At 35.2% G+C, this 22,852-nt stretch overlaps 1 protein-coding gene across 1 annotated transcript in view; it reads right to left on the minus strand.

The window, feature by feature from the left end:
- The window catches only part of OTOGL (otogelin like), a 149,371-nt gene that overhangs the window by 51,709 nt on the left and 74,810 nt on the right, over positions 1 to 22,852 (minus strand). Inside the window, 8 exon segments of the mRNA XM_060306649.1 lie at positions 3,662 to 3,779; positions 5,768 to 6,046; positions 7,800 to 7,967; positions 13,059 to 13,085; positions 13,758 to 13,914; positions 14,787 to 14,903; positions 17,521 to 17,640; positions 19,996 to 20,145. Of these exon segments, the coding sequence (XP_060162632.1) occupies positions 3,662 to 3,779; positions 5,768 to 6,046; positions 7,800 to 7,967; positions 13,059 to 13,085; positions 13,758 to 13,914; positions 14,787 to 14,903; positions 17,521 to 17,640; positions 19,996 to 20,145 (1,136 nt within the window).

The raw sequence follows: 22,852 nt of genomic DNA on the forward strand, positions 1-22,852 counted from the left end.
AATAGTGGCCGTGCTCTGGGAGGAGGTGATTGTATATGAGCCTAAGGAGACTGAATTTCAAGCCCCAAAACATCTGGTCTTATGTGTGGCACATGAAATCAGGAGGCCCACATTTCAAGAAGCATGGGCTTGGGAATCGGGGACCAAAAACAGGCAGGACCATCCTGAATGCTTATCCTCTAAGGGAATGAAGCCAAGATAATGACTGAGGAAAAGTCTTCCTTCTTGTTCAGTTGGGGCTCAGAGTCCAATTTATTCTGATGCAAAAGAAATATATCCTTCATGTACAACCAATTATTAGATTCATACCTACTAGAGAGAATTACTGTACATATAGTTTAAAAAAGGCTTGCTTATCTGCCTCTCAAATACACCAGCAGGCTATGATACTATTTTTAATATTTTAAAACATTTCCATTTGCCTTATCTATAAAGTAAAAGATTTGGACCAAAAATACAGCCCCTTTCCAATTCACTTGACACTAGGGGCACGTGTTGCCACCAGAGGGCACTCTTTCATGGAAGGAAATCCAAAACCAAGAAAAGCTAATTTCTCTTTTTAACAGAGACCTTTTGGCCATCTCTTGGATACTTCCTTCACAAATTTTTTTAAAAAACATTAACAGCTCAGCTTATAAGACCAATTATTTATTTCATAAAGTGAACTTAAATAATAAAATTTTAACCAGTATATGATATTCCTATCCTACTCTGAACTCTGTCAAGCAAAAAAGAAAAAGTTACTAGATTACTGAAAATACTAGGGCCGGTTGATTATCCTCACATTAAATAAACATCATTTTTTATGCAACTCAATTATTCTGCAGTTGCTTTATGCAAGTCAAAACCACAGCTATTGTTTTAAAATCATCTTCCAAAACCCAGTGACTTGTTCCTTTAAAATGTCACCATGGTTGCACACAGCAGGGTCCTCTTTATTTTGTCATACCACTGGTAATCTAGTCAACTTCTGACTGAAAAATATGCCTCAGATGTAGAACAGTTCTTATAATAGGTATATTATGTAATAGGGATAGCTCTGCTTACATATGGGCTCTGTGGTATGCTAGTTGGCATCTTTTCTCATAAAAGTTCTCATTTCCACTAGATATTTTTATTTTCAACACTTGCTATGTGCCAGAAACTGAAATCATCTAGAACAAGCAGGGTGGTTCTGCTGGGGACTTGAAGGAGGCGTGCAGGGCTATGTTGACACGCCAGCTCAGTACTTGAGTCTCCCCTCAGGACGGCAAGTACCAGGGGGAGCCATAATGAGGTGCCTCAGCCCAGGGAACCGGAAGAAGTAGAAAGAAGTAGTGGTGAAGACAGAGATGAGAAACAGTTTGGCAGGGGGGAAGTTTCATGCCGAGTCTCTTCTCTGCGTTCTAACTATACCAAAAAAGAAACTTCGGGGGAGCTACAGACCAAACAATGGAAGCACTGAGGATCTGGGTTCAACCACCCTGGAGACTGGGTATGCCACAAGAAATAAACTAGCCAAATGCCACTTCAAAATATAGCTCCATTTCCTCCCCAGTGCCAGGGCTGGCCTTGCCCCTCTCTTTTTCTTCCTTCCTCCCCCACGTGCTCTCCTTCCTATGGGGCCCCTGTTATTTCCCCTCCTCCCGATGGCTCCCAGAAGAGACAGGAAATAGGTTTGTGAATGTGGGAGGTCCAAGTGAATGGTGAAGACTTCTTTTCAGAAAGAACTGGTTGTTTTTATTTTTAAGAAAATAAACAGAAATATCATTTCCTTCTCTCTGTTCCCATAGCACCTGTTACCCAACAGGATGTAGTTGTTCAAACTCTGGCTCTGCTGCCTGCAAACTGTGTGGTCTGAGGCAAGTTGCTTAACTTCTCTGTGCCTCGGTTTGTTTTCTCTTCTGAAAATGGGAATAATGAGATTACCAATTGTACAGCACTTAGCACAGCATGTGTCATGCTGTAAATACTTCAATGTGCTAGTTGTTGTGGTGGTTATTCCTCTAGCCCTCTTTCCCCTGTATTGTCAATTATTTGCTATTGTTCCTGTCTTCTTCCTAAAGACTGTGAGCTCCTTGAAATAAGGGCTACAACTCATTTACTCATATGTCAGAACCTTTTCTAGTGCCAGTGTTTGTTGTAGAGCAGAAGCTCATAAATGACTAATAGAAAATGATTCTTTTAAAAATATTCCCTCCTACTACTGTTGCATTTCTCTGTTCTCCTTTACGACAAAATTCCTTAAAAAAAAAAAAAAAAAAGCTGTTACATTGCTTATCTCCATTTTGCCTCTTCCTATTCTCCAGATCACCAAATCCAACAAACAATTTTCAGTTTGAAATTTAAAATCCTCAGAACCAAATTCCTGGCTTTTCCTCCAAACTGCTCCTCCTAACATCTTCCTTATCTTAGTAAATGGCAACTCAGCCCTTCCGTTAAATTGAAATCATTCAAGTTGATATTTGACCAGTTTTGACCACAAAAATGGCGATTTCATATGATTCTGAAACATACAAAATGCTGAGACCTGAACTGGAGTCCTTAACTCCTCTTTCTCTCATAACTGACCTTGACTCTATCAGCATCCCTTATGGCCCTAAGTTCAAAATATATCCAGAATCTGTTCACTTCCCACATAACCTCCAGGGCTACCAACCTAGTCAAATCCCCTTCATGTCTGTATTACTGCCCTGTTCTGCCCTGGTTCTTCCCCTCACCAAAAGTCAGTGTAATAGCCAGTGTAAACATTTTAAAAGATCCTGTCACTCCTCTGCCCAAAATACACCAGGACGTTACTCAGAGAAAAAGAGTCCTCAGGGCTTCCCTGGTGGTGCAGTGGTGAGAGTCTGTCTGCCGATTCAGGGGACACGAGTTCATGCCCTGGTCTGGGAAGATCCTACATGCCGCTGAGCGGCTGGGCCCGTGAGCCATGGCCGCTGAGCCTGCGCGTCCGGAGCCTGTGCTCCGTGACGAGAGAGGCCACAACAGTGAGAGGCCCGCGTACCGCAAAAAAAAAAAAAGAGTCCTCACAACAGGCTACAAGGCCCTGTATGATTCACCCACCACTACGATTCTCTGCTCTCTTCTCCTACCTCTCAATTTTGTTCACTTTGCTCCAATTAACTGGCCTCCTTGCTCATCCTCAAGCACACCAAACACATTCCCATCTCAGGACCTTTACATGTTTCTCAGATTGAGAGGCTCTTTCCCCAGATATCCACATGGCTAGTTCCCTCACTTCCTTCACATCTCTTACTAGATGTCACCTTGTCAGCCTATTCTTCCCTGACCACCCTACATTAATGAGCAAACACACACACACCTGCCTTATGCTCCCTTACCTTCCTTTATTTTTCTCCAGAATACATAAGTCTATCCTACAATATATTGCATTATATATTTACATTTTTATTTTTTATTCTCTGCCTCAATGCAACAAAATGTTTAAGCTGCGGACAGGTAAATACTTTGTTCAATACTGTATCCCTAACAGCTAGAAGAACTGCTGGCATACAGCAGACCCTCAATAACTACTGCTTGAATAAAACAAAATAAATTCGTGAATGAGTATCTAGAACAAATTATTGTTAAGAATTTTTTTAATCTAAGAAAAAAAAATCACTGACAGCAGAATCTACTAATGCTAGAATCTGTTCATGAATGGTTAAACATGACTTACGGTGGAAGAAATTTACATGCTAGAGCTGCAGGGTCACTACACGTTTTAAAACAGGGAGTGGCACAAGGTTCATATCTCCATTCACACATCCTCCTGTAAGGCACTGCTGCCTGGATTTCTGGGGAAAAATGAAATTTAGATTGTGTACAAAAATGGACAGCTTGAAAAATAATGATTTATGATAGTAAACCTTTAGAGTTTGACCTTTCTTTGATTATAATGCTGTGGAAAAGACAGGGCTATGGGGAATAAAAAGCATTGTAACTGCTTGCTGATCAAAGCATTTCATACTCAGGTTGAATATCAAAATGTTAGTTTATCTTCCAAACATTTAAAAAAGCAAGAGGTGCAGGAGGCCAAGGAAAATTCTAAATCTTCTTCCTTTCTTTATGTTTAGTGGGTGTTCATTGATCTATGTATCATGATAATAGCATACACTTGTTTGGAATTTTATTTTTTGCAAAATAAATTTTTGTCCATAATTTTATTTTATCCTTGCAACAATCCTGTTGAGTGGGTATCACCTCCATTTTATAAATGAAGGAATTGAGGCTAAGAGGAGCCAAGTGACTTGCCAAATTCAAACAACTGGAAAAATGACAAGACCAAAGACATATTTATTGCCTGACATCAGACGTAAGGAAAACACTCCATCTTTGTTCTTCTCATAGAATTTAGCTCATTGCCTTGTACACGGTAAGTATTATCTAATGACAAAAATGAATGAATAGGTTTTAATAATACATGCTTGTAGTTAGAAAAACCTTCCTTGACTGAAGATCTTTCTCCTGCACACTCTGCTAATATTTTCCCCTTCCCACATCATAGACCAGTCCTTCTGCAGCAGTCCAGAACTATCTCTGAAGGAGAGAGCTCCATAAGGGAGAAAGTTCAGGAAGCAGGTTATGTTTCTTGGACTTCAGATATGGAATTCAATTCCAAGGTATGAGAAGGAAAATAAGGCTTTCTGGAAGGCATCTATGCATCTAAATATTAAAATACTCATTAGACCTGGGTTAGTAGGATCATGGGGCATGAGAGAGGGTTGGTTCCAAGACTAGAATAAACCCCTAGTGTATCCTAGGTTTGGGAAGCCCACAAAGATGAGTTTCTGAGATTTTGATGATGCCATTGGCTGCAGTTGTCCAAAGCTCAGGTAAGGCCACTGAGTCTGGTTCTAATGCAGCAGATTTGTGTATTGGAGAGGAAATAAAGGCATGCAAAATTCAACTTTTAAGTAAATTCAAGTAAAAATATCACACTCACTCTATAGAATGTTGTATAGCCATGTCAGTGACTCTTTTTCTCATGAGTCCAGGAGCCCCATTCAATAGGCAAAAATTTGAAGCTTAGTTTGAATTTTCTAAAATCCAAAGAGATTTATAGAAATGTATCCACAACAAAAAAAGGCAAATGATTAGCTCTCTTAGACTGACTTAGAATCTGAGTCTGTTAGAATGAAAAAAATTTGTTTGGGAGACTCAAGGCAGATATCGAGCTCTTAGGTTTTGAAAATAAAGCATGACTTTTAAACACTGGATAAGGCAGTGAGGATTCCTCTTTGAAATTTAGAAAATTCAATAGCTATAGAACAGCAAGGATCTCTAGAAATAAGACCAGGATTCTGCTGAACCAGAAAAATCTTCTAGAGGTCAGTGGAACCAGACTCCATAGTATTCAAAGAACAGAGATAAACACATTGTCTTTATCATTAAGAATCAAACTATATGAGAAGTTGCCTTCTAATGAAGGAAAAGGTAGATAGAAAACTAGACAACAAGGAGACATGGGTAAGTTCTGTTTCCAAAGCCCAGACAGCACTGAAAGTAATCATTGAGGCAATCATAAAAATAACATCATTTAAGGCTATTCTAAACAATTTACCACATTAACTTATGGGATACTATAACCCTATGAAGTAGGTATTATTATTTCTCCCATTTTACAGATGCATAAACTGAGAGGCAGAGAGGTTAAGAAACTTACTAAGGTCATAAAAGGTCATGCAACTAATTAAAAATGATTTTTAAATTAAAACCTAATAAATATTCTGTCATTATTTAAGTTACCTACTTAATCTGTATTTGAAGATCTCAGGAAACATACCTTCTATGCTGAAGCTACTTAAATGTTTAAATTCTTCAGAATCATCATATTTTGATGCTTTGGCACTAGAATCTGTCAATATGATGAAAAAGCCTTTCTTGCTGCATAACTCAAAAGCACTGTAACCAGGAATCCAGAGGTCCTGATGGTGAAAAAATGTGGCTCTCCGACGAAAGGCTGAATTCACCTCCCACAGTTTCAGAATAAGAGTGTCATCATCATGGACATAGAGAAAGTAGTTTGGCCTTTCAGCAGATTCCAAGGAAACAAGTGCCAATGCTGTAAAACAGAGCAGTGTTTGACAACTCCCTGGGTTCTCTGGAGAAGGCAGATCATCAGCACTGGCATCATAAAATTCATTTATAAAGCTGACAAAAACAGAACTGCACAATTGTCATACATAGTTAATGCCAATCTCAAAGATTTCAGAAATGATTTATAAGATCTCTAAAGGAAAAAATAGTATTTTAATGCAATGCATAAAGTGACAGCTCCAAAAATAATCAGTCTTTGATAAGTTCCAATTTTTAAATAATTGATCATGTCTTTGGGCGAAAAAAAGAAGTTATCAACTTAGGACCCCAGAATGTACAATTCCATACAAATAGTTGAACAGTTAATTGGACACACATTTGTACTTGCAAGCTTTAACATTTTCAAATGTACAAAATCTACAAATGGCTAAATTGGATGATAGAAAAGAAAACGAGAATAGAGAAACAGATCAATTTAAACATGGTGCTGCATTTCAATATCACTGGATTCTTAATAAGCAAATGTTCTTGCAAGTGATTTTACTGCATTAAGAAAAGACTATTTGCTCAACATTATTGTCTATTTCCCCAGAGATGATGAGAAAGCTAACGAACAACTACAAAGCATTTGAGAAGTGCCATGCTTTTTTGTTATGCACTTTAAAAGTTTCCCTTATATTTATAAAACCCATGGCATAAGTTTCTTCATTGAGATTTTAGATTTAATTCCTTAAACCTTAATTTCTTTAGGTCTTAATTCCTTAATTTAAATGTACTAGGATTTTTCTATTAAAAAAATTAATTTTTGTACATCATACAATGAAGAGCTCTCTCAAATCCAATAAACGATTCCAAAGGCATTTATTGTGGCCTAAAACTTACAAACCCCTCTGCTGAGCACTGGAAGATGCGAAGAAAAATAAAAGATATTTTTATAAGAGAAAAAATATATAACTAATATATAAATTAGAACTTTAGACTGTGATAGGTGTTTTCACAGATTAAAAAGAATTAAAGGAGCTCTTTTTACAAGAATGGAGCAATTTATTTTAACTGGAAAATCAGGAGATTTCTCTGAATTAAGTGAAACTTAAGTCGGATTCATTCATTCAATAAATATTTCCTAAGTTTATAGAACACAACATGCATGGTTCTAAGCAGGGTAAGAATAGTAACAATGTAGCCTGAACATCATGGATCAGAAGGGGACACTAACCACCAGGCAGAACAAGTGCCAAGTGGATACGACCAGTATAGATGTACAGGGGCAAACCAGTAAGTGTGGGGCCAGGTACCACGACAGACAAGGCCACGTAAGAAAAACAGACCATCTCAATGACTATCTAGACTTTGATTTATGGTCTTAACTTAACTTGCTTGATATTAAATCACAACTTTTTTTCTTTAACTTTAATCTGGCATTAAAATCTTTCACATGTTAATTATCAGAAGACTATTTTTCAAAAATTTCAAATTAAGTTCTGTGATTAATGCTATGAAAACTGAAGCTGTGCTTTATTTGGGACCAAAAACTCAACCAAACAATTGCAATTCTAATTGCATCTATATATGCCAACAGATAAACAAAGAAATGATTTTATATACAAAAGAGAGAGCTAGTTCATACACCAGTGTCTTATGTTATTTCAAATCCTTTAGAGCACCTAGAAAAATGTCATAAACATATTAGATTCCCCAATTAATATTTACTGCATGAATAAATGAAAAAAGGTCAATGGAAAACTAAATTCTTACTTTCAGTTGGAAATTATACTTACACGATGCCTTATCTTTGAAAAGGCCTGGAGTGATCATAAAAGTAAAAAATAAATTGCCATGAATACTACTTCTTGGCAGAGAGAAAATGTTTCTACTGGTCATATTGATCCCCAGAATAAGGCCAGTCTGCCCATAACTTGCCAGCATATATGGTCCTTCTCCAAGCCCTAGTTAAATGCAAATGAGAGAATTATAAGTTGGCATAGGATTTTTACATTTCAAGCTGCCATTTCAATGGAATAAATTCTAATACCAAAAACTACTCCAAAAATTATTGAGCATTTAAACATTCATCAGTAACAAAATAACAACTCTTTTCAAAAAGAATATATTATATTGATTTGGAATATATACATATTTAGAATATGCAGTTTAGAATATATATATACATGACTGCGTATGTGTACATGTATATGTACATGTATACCTAGTGGTGATGGATAAAAGGTTGACTTAAGCTTTCTAGACCTCAAATTTTCTCACCTATTTGAAGATGTTTGTCTAGGTAACCTTTCACTCTAATATTCCAAGACTCTAATCTACTCTCAATAAACTTAAGCTTAGTTCTATCAATGGTAAGGTATTTTGATAGTCTTCTAAAAATCATCTCTCCTTAATAGGTTGCATTACATTAACACAGAATTCACAGACATGATATACAATATTTTACTATTTTGGGGATTACTGAATTACCTCACATCAGTGAGGTATGTCTATAAAGAAGAAAATAAGATGATGCTGAACAGAGAAGCCAAATGTCATGTTACTTATGCTGTCCTTTCCATACACTTCAATGGTTTCATATAAAGTGAAAAATATATACTATAGTTAAAAAAAACTACTTAGTGTAGAACCAAACCTGAAACTCAGTCAAAGTAGTATTCCTACAAACTTCATCTTATAAAGAAAACTATATAAATTAATTTTAAAATTCACTAATATTAAAAATAAACTGATGCGTTAAGTTTTATGACAACGTCAGTTTACCTTCAATCCAATCTCTATGACGTTTAATGTTTTAAAATAAGTGAGGTACTATAAAACTTTGAGGTTTCTTCTGAATTATCTAAATTACATAATTATCAGCTGTGTACTTTTACAGATATATGTAGATATTTACGTGGTAGTTATGTAAAATGCTAATATAGGTGCAAGAGGTGGTTTCAGAAAAGAACAATCTGGTTGCTCTCAGTAAATTTCACTTTTCCTCTTTTCTCCAATTTTTATCTCAAGGACAGTTTTCCTTTCCCAGACTACTCTTAAGATGGATGGAAAAAAATTCAAAGAAACCCACAACCTGGGTTTTTCCCCTTTCAGGATGAAAACGAAGCCTAAGAGAAGGGGAGAAGATAATTGGATTAGAGGGTTACAAAGTCTCCCAAACAGGAAGGAGAGCAAGAACCAAAATTTCCATCATGAGGAACAGGAGAAGGTAGGGATTATAGGATGAATCTTCAAGTGCTGTCCCATCCACTGAGTCATCAGCTGAGACACTTCACCACTGAGCAGCTAGGGTCACCTCTAAGCCATGGGGAAGGAGCTTTAGGAGGGACTCAGACACCCTGAGTGCACATGGAGCTTTGAAAACCTCTGCCCCCCACACCAAGATGGAACTGAGCAGATGCAGGAAGAATTTCGCTATGAGCCTGGCAACAATGGACTCCTCACCACTGTTACAAATATATACCCTGCACAGTTTCTCTATGAGCCAAAGTCTACAACACCCAAGAAAACTATATCATTAGTCTCCACCACCTACTAGCTCATTTTCTAGGGAAGACAAGAGCAACATAAACTTCCAAGATGAAAATATACACCAATTTAGATTTGTGTGAATATGTAAATAATGTACAAATAGGTATATAAACATGTAAATCATGAGATTCAATTCAAAATGAAGACGACATATACAACTACAGCTTGTGGGCTTCAAGCACCCTCACAGATGTCCAAGAGAAGAACAGGAGAAAGGAGATAGACCACTAAACAAAATATTCTCTCCCCTACTGCACAAGTACCTTCCTACAGCAACCTGAAGAGACAACTGTCATCTGAGAAATCCATTTGTATAAAAATCGAAAGCTCCTGAATTGATTCCCAGTCGATGGATATCTTGTGTCTGAATTGTTTTCCTGCATTTTCACTAGCAATTGAGGGACAAAAGTCACTGACTTTATCATTAATTTTCTGCAGGGAGAATTATAATTTCACTGTCTACTAAAAGCAATCATTTCCTGTAGTTATTATTTAAGCACAGTATTAAGAATATCTGATCTAATAAAATCACTCTGAACTTAAAACTTGCACAACAATTTTTAGCAGGATCTTGAAGTCTTAACTCCCTACAGCAATAGAACATTTATATTTTTAGCAAATGCCATAAAAATGAAGATACTAGAAACAGTCATTGTGTGAAGGATTATTGAACTTATCTCAGTAGTAACCTCTGAATTTTCCTACTTTAAAAATTTTTTTCCTCCTACAGAATCACAATCATTTATCTCTGCATTTGCTTTGAATAATTTAAGTATTTTAATAACATAGTGTCCAGAGAAAAATGCCAGCTATGAATGTCCAAAGAAGACTAGGTAAGTTTACAATAGTTGTGAAATTATTTGAGATGAAACAAATGAAGAATGCTCATTTAAAACTTTTTTCTTTTTATTACTATCAACAACTTTCACAATTCTTTATTCCCGTTCAATTATCTACCTTGATCACATTACTTTCACAACTCTTCCTCTCCTTGGCAGGTTGACTCTGTTCCCTATTACTTTGATCATAGGAAACAGAATCTCTGTCTCTCGTGGGTCTCATGAAGGCCGAACGCCCCGTGTTCACCCTCTGAATACTACCAATACAGTATTACAAATGAAACTAGAAGAACTGGTTTGAAGAATCTTGTAACACATTAGGAAAAAAAACCATCAGTAGAAGTGCAGCAGACTTATTGACAAAAAGCAAAATGTACCAAGCAGTAAGAGGCAGAAATTCAATATTCATAGAAAATTCTGCTTCTGTTTCCAAGGGCCTGCTGAAGGAACGCCAGAAAGTACAAAGGCACAGATGGAGATTTTCACAGCAGAACTGTGTGAGGAAGGAATTCTTAAGCGAGGAAGTTATTGGAGCGTTTTCTCAACTTGCTGTCTGTGTACGTTGTGTACAGCATATGATAACGACGTGCGGTGATCATTCCTAGACTAGGATGTGCTAACCATAACTAGGCAGTGTAGCATGGAGATCAAGCTCATGGGTTCTGAACTTAGATTGTTTATAAATCCATTTACCACATTTTGGCTAAACGACTTTGACTAAGTTATTTAATTCACCTATGCCTCAATTTCCTCCTTTGTAAGTGTTAATAATGATAATAATAATGTTATGTCTTTCAGGCATATTTTGAAGCTTAAATTATATGATATAGGTATAGTTAACACAACAAAAGCCATTTTTATTATTAGGTACTTAATATTAGGCAATCAGTCTCATCTTAAGCATGGAATCCAAAGGACTGATGTGGAGTGGGTGTGGTGCGGGAAATATGTTTAGTTTAGATTTTCTTTAACAAACACAGAATTTTTTAAATGTGGGATTTTTTTCCTCTTCAAACTTCCAAAGATATAACAGAAACAACCAAAGACTAAAATGTCCATTTTCTTTTTAATTCATCATCTCTATTTTACTAAAATTTTCTGGCTTTCTTTGTACTTTTACAGCTGACAGATTTCTTCCTGGCTCAATAAGTCATGGAAAATACTTTGCATTGGTTGTTTGGTTTTTTTCTTTAATAGATCAGCTTTCCTATAACTGTTACTCTAACCTACTCATCATGGGTTTTTGTCCAGTTACCGTCAAAGTGGACACTTCCCTGGATCATTTTATTTGTCTGAATTAGGTTTAAGTGGCTACGCCTTCCTCATTAAATAGGTTTGACAAAAAGCAGGCTTCAATTCTGCTAATGTCTGGCATTTTCAATGAGGATATAATTCTCTGTCTCTTACATCTATGCCTTAGTTTTAGGCAGCACCTCCTCTTAGACTTCCCATTGCAAATCTGAATGCTTGGGAGACTAGATTTTCATTATTACTAAATCAGTAAGTTCTCATTCTGATAAGATATAAATAATTATTTTGCCTAAAATGATGGCTAAATAAATTCCTATATTATAGTTTGTTTCTTTGATTTCCACAACATAATAAAAGTTTGAATAATGTCCATATTTATTCATAATGGTAAAAGGTATACATTTGGTATATATCTTTCATCCTTTTAACCTAAAAAATTAGCTAGCTTTACTCATTCATTCATTCATGTTATTCAAAAACTACTGAGAGCCTCCTAGGTGCTGAGAACTTAGTTACAACACTTTTATTTTAAAGGGAATAAATTTTAGCACAAATACTTAGAAATTTAGATACATTTTAGAAGGCAATGGCTTTCATTGAGTCATACAGTTGGCACTTAAACAACATGGGTTTGAACTGTGCAAGTCCACTTATACGCAGATTTGTTTCAAGAGTAAATACTACAGTAGTACACAATCCATGGTTGGTTGAATCTGAAGATGCAGAATTGCAGATAACACAGGGTGACTATAAACCATACATGGATTTTCATTTTTTTTTTTTTTAGTTATAACAGCACCATTTAATAAGGCTTTATTTTGTTCCAGCAGTATAGGTGACATACAGTGTCTCATCTAAGCTCACAACAAACATAGAAATAAACAAAATAATTAAACTTAAATGACTTAACCAGGTTCACAATGTTCATACGTGACAGAGAGTGGACTCTAATCCAGATCTGACTTCAGCTGCAGTTAATGACAACCACACTATAGCTTTTGGTTCCCAGCAGAGGTAGTGCGTTATTAGAAGACCACTAAATCTCCATTCAGAAAGTCCTGGAAACTGTCCTGTGACTCAGCCCAGGGGACTCAGCTCTACCTCAGTTTCCTTCTTACGTCTCTAATCCTTCCTGGCTCACTTGCCATTCCCTAAATGTATACGTTCCCAACTTCCTACCTTCAGACTGTATCTTCTTCTCCTGAAAATCATCTTTTCCTCTCTACACAGCCATACATGGATTTTCAATTGCACAGAGGGTTGGCGCCCCTAGCCCCCTCCTTGTTCAAGGGTTAACTGTATGCCAAATTATGAACACTTCATACCTTGTTCCCAGCAAACTTGTTCAAGAATTTTGAATCTGAAGATATATTTAATAGAATACTATAGTGATATTCTTTAAATGTCACATACCTTCATTGTAATAGTCACAATCGAGTGCTAAAAGGAAAAAAGAAGAAATGTTAAACTAAATAAGGATCTCACCACTTATCTCAATATATGCAAGATATGGTTTATCAATGACAAAGTGAAAGAACTCAGAACGACATCATTATTTGCGAGTTTTCTCTGAGCAAAGAGGATTCTTTAAGAGTGCTCTGTAATAATTCATTAAATTTCCTAAGCTTATTTTATAGGTAGGCAAATATATCTGCCAATTTATAGATGTCCACTGAAAGTGTTAAAATCATAAGCTGTTCATCAGATGACTTACTATCTACACAAGTAAATGAAAAGTTTAGAGTCAAATCTGAACGCAAATTCAAAATGATGTTTTTAAAACTATGTCTCTTATCATTAGAACAGTGGAATTTCATAGCCATAAGAGAAATAGTCATAAACAGTATCTCTGAAAATGGTATGTAAATAATTTGTAGTTCAAATGTTACAGTCATAACAGTCTAACACAGAACAGAAAAACTTACTTCAAAGTTTCTTTTATAAATCCTTTAGCTATACTACAATTTATCTGCATTGTCAAAAGAATATAAAATTTACTCATCTTAAAGAAATTCTATTTCCATGAGTCCATGGTATCGCTTCTAAGATAAGACAATATGAATCTCTTCATAAGGTTCCCACCTAATGATGATGCCCTGAGAGGATACTCACAACAAATAGTAGATGATCTCCAGTGAACAGAAACCCCTTCCTGACAACACTTGTACGCATACGCTGCTACACTTGTGCATAAACATTCACAATCCCCACCAAGGTTACAGTTACACGTGTCTTCATGACAATTTTTGGCAAAAGAAGTAACATCAATCTGAAAATGAAGTGAAAGATAAATTAATTTCAAAAACTACTAACTATAACTGATTAAAATTCAACCTTCTAAAAGAAAACTAACTGGTAGATTTTCAAAATTTGCTATTATCAGCTTAACACTGCCACCTAGAGAGTTCTCAATATCTCAAACTTCTATTCATCCAAAGGAATTTATTAGGCAAATGTAAGATCAAAGAACTAGCAACACAGGTAACGGGACTAACAAATATAACTTCAACATCTGCAATACAACAGATTAATATCTGTAGAAGCTCACTGTTTCTTTATTGGCATATTCGCATGGCATTAAAAGAATGTTCTGCTTACAAATGTACTTTTGCTTAGTTTTTAATAATATCTTAAACTATTTTTACAACTTCTATTGGAACCTAAAATTATTATGTTGGAAAGACATTTTAAAAGTTAAATTTCTAAATAAATTACATTCAATCTTGGGATGTGCTTCTAAAACCATTTTAAATGTGTCACTAATAATACTTTTAAACTATACTTTGGGTTAAGGAGAAGAATGCCCATTTGGTAGTGTCATCTGAAGAAAAATAAGCATTTATGGCTTTGATCAGTCATTTATGGCTTTGATTATGGACGTAAAAATGTTTCATAAACTGAAATAGATCATTAACAAGCATTATATATGCTGTTAAATAAGATGGAGTCAGGAAGAATGTAAATCAACTAAATGTGTCAGTGCCACAGAAAAACAAACTCCCAAATTTGTCTTCCTAACAAGGGTTAGGTAGTATACCTGAAAAGCCAATGGGTAGCTAAATTATTTGTCCTGTTCATCTCAATATTATAAATACAGCAGTACTTGTTTAAATTGGAAAGTTTAGTAAAGCATTCATTTACCACATTGCGACAAGGAGCAAAAACATCACTGTACAAAATGGAGCATTCTTTCTTGGCATAAGGAAATTTGTTTTGATGTGCCTCACAGGGTTTAAATAATTCAGTTGGGGTTTCACACTGCGGAAAAAGAGAAAAGAATGTTTTTAAGGGGTGATTTCTGAAGCTGAAACCAGAGTAACCTAATCTGACTTCATCCACCACAATCATACCTAATATATTCACATTCTTCTGGACAGACTTTACCTAAAGCACCTGTGCTCGGCCAGCTCAGTGTTAATAGTATATATTATCTTTGAAAGCAACTAAATTTACTATTAAAATCATGAAAATATTAGAGAGTGAAGGTAAATCTTTTTTAAACTGTCAAGTGCAGCATTACATGACTAAAAAAATTGCCTAAGCAAATTATTCTCTTTCCTTTAATTTTCACGTCCTTCATTTCTGTCACAAGCCATCCTCTGAGGAGTTGCATACACTCAAGTGTCTACAGGCTCACCTCCCACATACTAAACAATTCGGTCTCTGCCTCTTCTAATCCACCTCCCTGAAACTGGCCTGGAGAAGGCCATCATTGATATCGTTACTAAAAATAAAGGCAACTTTTCCATCTTCACCTCACTTGCCCTTTCGCTGTCTTTGATTCTGTTTCATACTTTACCCTTCTTACATGTCTCTCATGTGTTTCCGGTGGCACCACTAGGGTTTCCTCCTAGTTCATTTGCTGCCACTCTTCATCCTCCTTCCACCTCCCTTCTCTGCAAGACTTGACCTTCAAATCTCTATTTTTTTCATTCTATACACTTCTCATGCCTTCAGCAACCTGAATATGATAGTAACTACCAAATCCATATTTCCAGCCCATATCTCTTTTCTGAGATCTCAAAAATTGGGACATTTCCACATAAATATCTGTCACTTCTCTCTCAACACATTCTAAAATGTACTTATCTTACACCATTGTCCTGTCCCCACTGTCCCCTACCACCCACCTTCCTCTGTGCCCTGTCTCCTGGAAGAGCACTAGTGTCTATGCAATAAGCCAGGAAGATGGGAGGCATTCCTGAATTCTCCAAATTCATCTTTCCTTATGCAGTCCTTTCAAAAGATGCTGATGTTTCAGATGTCTCTCAGACTTAGATAGTTTTCTAAATCTTCACTGATTTAACATTTCTTAGCTGGATTATAAGAGCCTAACTAATTTAGGGCCTTCGAGTCTAGATCCTAGCACACATATTTTGCAGCTTCATATTTTGCATTCCAGCCATTCCCTACTTCAAACCTTCCACCACAGCCATATTGAACTTCTTAAAATTCCTGTTAGGCACCATACTCACTCCAGTCTTCCTGACACGTTCTAAAGGGATGCTCCCTCCTTTGCTGCTGCACTCTTTCCCATCATCTTCACTTGTATAGCTCTTATGAGTCTTGTAGGAGTCAGCTCAATGGCACCTTCTTGGGGAACCTTCCTTTGACCATCACGAACTCCATGCTGTATACACCTCTATCCAAGCACCTGTCTCATATTTCCATTGTTAAGTTTTTCTACCTCGTCTGCTAGACTAGACTCTAAATTCCTAAGGGCAGTGGCTATGTTTTAATAATATTATGTGTTCATATATCCTGGAAAACATTAAGTGCTAAATAGAACTTACTGAATGAATTTTTTTTATTTTCAGCTTTGTCCATTAGGTATTAATGAGTCTAAAATTCTTTGATGAGTCCAAATATTTAAGTATTATTATAAATTAGATATTCCTTAATTCATTTTATATTTTAAAAAATAAAATCTTTATACTTTCCGATGTAGACCACTATGAAATATACTGCTTAAATTTTACTAAATTGGATGAATATTTAACCCCAATCCCCTTTTATTTTTATAAAAAGATTTAGATATATTAGTAAATTAGGCAAAATAGTAAGGCAACTAACCAAACAGTAACCAACCAGGAAATTGTAGTTGCAGACACTACTTTCAGTTAGAAAAAAAATAGGTTAAAAAAAAAAGTAGAAGAAAAGAGTAGAACAAATTTCCAGTTTGACTGTTTTCTGAGTTCAGCATTTCTCAGATTGTGTCCCATAGAAAACTATTTCCTTGATAACTAATACACAAAAATGTAAGTTCTGTGTCAGTAAGTTCGGGAATCCCTTCAAACACATCCCTCCCTTAGAGGAATATAATGCCTCAAGAAATCCTTCAAAAAAGAAATATGCCTGACTTAATTTATTCTAACTGCTCCCCAAGGTAAGTTGGCCACAAATCCACTCCCTACCCCTCCCCATCCCACATCCAGCCATGTCTGGAGAGCAAATGTTAAGAAATACTGCCTTCATTTATTCATTACCTTGAGTTGACAAAAGATACATCATTAGAAATACAAATAAAGAGAATTTTGCAGTGAAAGGAAAAGCATGAGATTAGAAGATGTGAATTCGAAAGTCACTCCTGCGGCTTTCTGGATATATAATATTAGACAAGTCATTTAACCTTCCTGAGTCTCAATTTCTTCATCTATAATATGGAGTCAACACCCTTTACATTATAAGACTGTCACAGGATTACATGAGAAATTAAATGTGAAAGTAGTTTGAGTTTGTCAACTATGAATTACTGCACAAATATTACATAAAATAGTATTACCTAAATAAATTTTTCTGCAAGGATAAAATGTTTTAGTGGATAAATACAACAAAAAATATTTGTTTAGTTCTAAAATACATATATTCCACTTACCTGTCCTAATGCCCAACTATCTCCAAATACCTGGGCATTTCTCACTTCTAAGTTATTGGATGTGGTCATATCATTTGAAGTACATTTGTCAAAGTTTCCACATAATCCTGATAATTTGCCCTAAAGTAAAAGAAAATTATCATGAAATATTCTATATTCATTTTAACATTTAAGAACTAATATTCACTGAAATTTTCAAGAGATTTAAAATAGACATTTTAAGAATTTCCACAATAATCATTTTAAAAATGTTTCAAGAAGGTGGAATTTCATGTCTATTTAATTATATTTAACAGTTATTTTAGATTCTCAAAAATGTTTTTCCATACCCCAAAGTTTATCTATTCACACTTACCATTGTATTAGTATTGATATAACTAATAATATAAGTAACTTGGAAAAGTATAATACAAACACTACAGTATTTGTACAAGTATAATACAAACATTACAGTATATGTCTGAGTGTGTATATACAAATATGTGTATATATATACATATTCTGTGTATATTTACATATTTACATTTTAATGATGAAAGATCCACTTCCTATTATGTTTAAGGTTTTCTAAGACTATAAATGTTGAAACCATAGAAATAATTTATCTTTCTTTAGGTCGTACTTTGAAAAGCCAAAACACTCAAAGCATAACTTTTAAAGAAAACGTTAACTCTATATTCATATACCATGCCACCATGAGACACAATAAATGAAATCCACATCTTACCTAATTTTTATAAAGTTTGTTATGGGTTATGCAGTGGTTACTGCAAGTGCCATATGGATTATCCACATCAACAATGTCCACTGCATTTTCTCAAATAATGTGAAAAACTTTTCTCTTGGGGAGGGAGGTGGATTAAGAGTACAGGGAAGAACGAGATTCCAAAATCAATGAAAATCCTCCTTAAGCTTTGAAATTAAACAAACTGACCTCTCCCCTCATGTACTGAAGAATGGAACGCAGCCCTTTGTTAATGGTAAAGTTGGCTGCCCATGCCTCCAGCAAAGCTGACAATAACCTTGGGATTGCAACTGCCAAGGCCACTGCTTACCATGGTGCCTCTGCTCTCAGAAGCCGCAATACCTATTCAAAGACAGTGGCCTCTTCTGCTACTGCTCACCCCAAAATTTAAGGCAGCAGTAAAAGTAAGGGAAGATGTAGAAGAATAAATGGTTAATTTGTTTTCAAAAAAGTAAGGAAGGGAGGATACATGGTAGACAATGGCAGAAAACATAGCTGAAGAAGTATGGCAATGACTAAACTACTTCATCTTCATCAAAGAAATGCAAGATGCCAGCAAACACCTAGGAATAGATTTGGGGGCTTTATTTTGCTTAGGGCTGAAAGAAAATGACTTCAATATACAATCATATCTTAAGTTTATAACATTTTAAAATATTTTAAAATATGTATATTTTCTAGTTTTATAAGAATTTGTTATTACTATCCCCATTTTTCCCTAACTTGCCACAGATTATATCCATGAGTTTCAATTTCAATTTCAGATAAAGTGGATTTTTAAAACTATATCAACGTTTCAAAAACAACCCTAACATATAAATTTTAAATGTTTAATAAAATTTTAAATATCTAAAATAATAAAAATATTTAATAATATCTAGTACAATATTTAACAGTAAACAATAGTTAAAACAATGTAAAATATAAATTGACAAAAATTGTAAACAACCCAGATTGAATCTTCAACCATTAATGGATAATACAAACTAATACATCCATACAACAGAGTACCACTTAGCAGTGTATAGGAACAAACAATTAATTCATTCAACAATATGGATGAATCTTGAATGTATTTTGCCAAGTCAAAGAAGCCAGACCCAAAAGGCTATAGATTGCATGATTTCATTTCTACTGTATCCAGAAAAGGCAGAACTATGCAGATGGAAAATAGATCAATGGTTGCCAAGGGTGAGGGGTTGGAAGTAGGAGTTGACAACAAAGAGGCAACATGTGAGAAATCTGGGAATTGATGGATCTGTTCTATCTAGAACTGTGGTGGTGGATACACAACTCCATGCATTTGTTAAAATCCATAGAACTGCAGACCACAAAAGTAAATTATTTTACATTTTTTTTAGAATTTTACTGTATGTAAACTTAAAAAAAATATCCAGAATATGGAGGAAAAGATGGAATGCAAACTGTAATAAATGAATCTAACTCTACTACAAACATATCAAATAACCATGCTGCAGGGAATGGGAAAAAAAGAACCTGACCTAAGTAACTTTGAAAAACTGGATACTGTAAAGTTGAAGTAAAAAAGAACTGTATACAGCACTTGGTAAAGTTGTTCTTCTCTGGGGTCTGAGTTAGTAATTCTGAAAATATAACTTATTTCTTAAAGGAAAACATCAATCATTTTATTTCTGTAAAACATCAAAAGGTAAATGTAATTTCATTTTTTGCATCTCATTTGGATTGACCTACCAAATAGGCTGACTTACCCTCCACTGTGGTCCAACTTTGATATGGATGGTTGTCTTTTTATCCCAAAGAATAGTGATGTCTTTCTCTGGAAAGTATACTACTATGTAGTACCCTGCCTTCCAAAGCTGGTATGTTGGCTTACTTTCCAGAAAAAAACCTGATCGTTTCTTAAAAAAAAAAAAAAAAAGAAAAGAAAAAGCATAATAAAGAAAAAAATGAATTTCTTGTTTTCTCACCAAAATGTAAACATTAATTATATCCATCAATAATTATCTACGTACTAGTGTTTCTGCTTAGCCCTGTCTTTCCTGAATTTTGTAGTGAAAGACAGAACAAGTGCCTAAAATAGGAAAATCATAAAATTGGTAACAAGATACACACTGGTAGATAGGCTCAACATGGATAAATGAGCAAAGGGAAAAAGGTATTTCAGTTATAGAGAAGAGCACAAACAAGGCGTGGACATAGAGTACATTAGGGGGATATACCTGCTGACCCAGAAATTCTATATTGATGGTGAATAAATATGATTGAGTACTAAAAATGTATGACTTTACCTGAATAATTGAAAAACAAAAGCACAAAGTGTGTGTGTGTGTGTGTGTGTGTGTGTGTGTGTGTGTGTCTATAGAGAGAAAGAGGTGTTAAGGAGGACAGGGAGATGAATTTCCATAAAAGGAACTTAGGAAGGCTCTTTGCAAGAGGTGGAACATATATACTGATATGTAAGAAGCCATGATAGGAAGATATAAAGGGCTGGAAAAGAGAATGAGGAAGAAATCATCCCAAGAGAAGGGAATCAGTTTGAACAAAGGCTTAGGGGCAGGAAGTTTAAGATTGTTCAGTGCTAAGGAGAGCACCAGAGAGCTACAGCATGGATTCCATGACAAGCATAGTCTGAGACCCTTTGCCATCAAGTTACCCATCACAATCAATGGCTGTTATTCCATGTGCAAAATGTCCTCAATAAAGGCTTTTGAATAGTAAAATGACAGACCATGTTTGTATATTAAAAGAAAATAATGTGTGTGCTAGAAAGTATAACAGGGAGAAACTAGAGACGAAACCCACTGGGAAAATTTAGAGTACCTTTAACCTAAAGTGAGAATATGCAATGTTCTTTATGGGCAAGGGCTATACCCTATAAAAGATTATGCTGAATCTGACATTGAAATTAAGTCACATAAAAACTTTAAAAATACATGGTTAAATCAAAGTAAATAAAACAAATTTAACCAGAAGCAAAATAAAAATTGTGAAGGAGATATGAATTCCTTTGATTATTTTTCTCCCCCAAGTAAGAACAAAAGCATAGCTTGGAAACACTGTACTATAGTGTACCATTTTATAAATATTTCATAGGGCAAATTAAATAAACTCAGTCACATCCATAAGGAGTTTTCAGTCTCCTAGATCAAGGTCATACTTATAAGCGCTCGGTATATTGTATAGGACAGTATGAATTGTTAATGGACTCTACCTAACTTCATTTCCTTCTACTTCCAAGCGCCAAGTTGGAGTTATAGGGCAATGCCCTCAGTACCTGTGAGGGTCTGCACTCAACCTGGAAGTACCCTGTGTCTAAGTGAGCAAGGCATTAAATGATAAAGAAAAAACACCATGGCAGGTAAAGAAAGACTAAAAAACAAAGGAAAAAAATGTTCCCTGTTTGATCAAGGGCTCTACATTTTCATTTTTCACTAGGTCCATAATATGTGTAGCCTGCCAGGCCCCCATATCACCCTCTGCCATAGAACCTATTTTTACCATTTTGATTACACTTTTCAGGACCTTTCTATTATCTGATTTGTCTTTGGCATTATTATCTGTCTTCCCCCCTACATGAACGTTAGCTCCCAGAAGGATGCACTTTGTCAAGTTCATGGCAGTATCTGCAGCTTCTAGATCAAGGATAACATATATTTTTAACGCCTTCCTGCACTGGCCTGTTCTTAGTTCTCAGCTTCCAGCCTGAACAGCAATAATCAAAGTAAGTAAGTGAAATGTTTGTAGCTTATAGCTCCTTTTCAATCCATGAAATACCTTCTTCATGTATTTTCCTATTAAACTTCCCTCAGACTGGTTGACATATCACTGGAACATAAAATAAATTTTTGGATACGATTATTGGACTTCCTTCTGGTTGGTTTTGTATTAGTTATCCTGATGTAAAAGCACATCCTCTCTATTTGCCTGTAGAGCTAAATCCTTCATTTTTATTAGACAAGGCAGTTTGTTACAAGAGAACAATGGTCAAAAGGAGATGGTGTACTCCTTACTTTTCAGATTAGGAAGTAAAGACGTTTCTCCTTATAAGGTTGAGGTATTATGAATTGGACCTCCACTTCAGGGGAGAATTACTGCACTTTAAATAAACTCTAGTGATGTTAGAAAAGTAAGTTATAAAAAGCAGAGAATTAAAACTTTTAAAATACAGCTTCAACTCATAAAATGTTTATATGCTACATATTTGATAAAATTAGAGTGGTACATTTATTGAAAAAAAATAACAGGTTTTTTTCCTTCCCCTGAATGAGCAATCCATCTGCCATAAAACAAATGGTACTTATTTTCAATTTTGATGCTCAAGAAAAAATATTAGCCAGAGATTTGTTAGGGTCAAACTATCTTCATGATTTTTCTTCATCTTACTTTATACTTCACAACATATATGAAGGAGATTCATCAGCACCTGCATTCAGGTGAAAATTGGAAGATGAACATTACACAGAACTGCAATTATCACTTCAAAAATGTGTCAAACAGTCTTTATAAAAGTATTTACTATTTTCAGTTTTTCTTTTTTTAACACATCCTTTCTCTTAGAGAGAACCTTCACCTATAAATGAATATCCAGCTGATGGCTACACCAAA

This window comes from Globicephala melas, chromosome 10, assembly GCF_963455315.2.
Source record: "Globicephala melas chromosome 10, mGloMel1.2, whole genome shotgun sequence".
Classification (NCBI taxonomy): Eukaryota; Metazoa; Chordata; class Mammalia; order Artiodactyla; family Delphinidae; genus Globicephala; species Globicephala melas.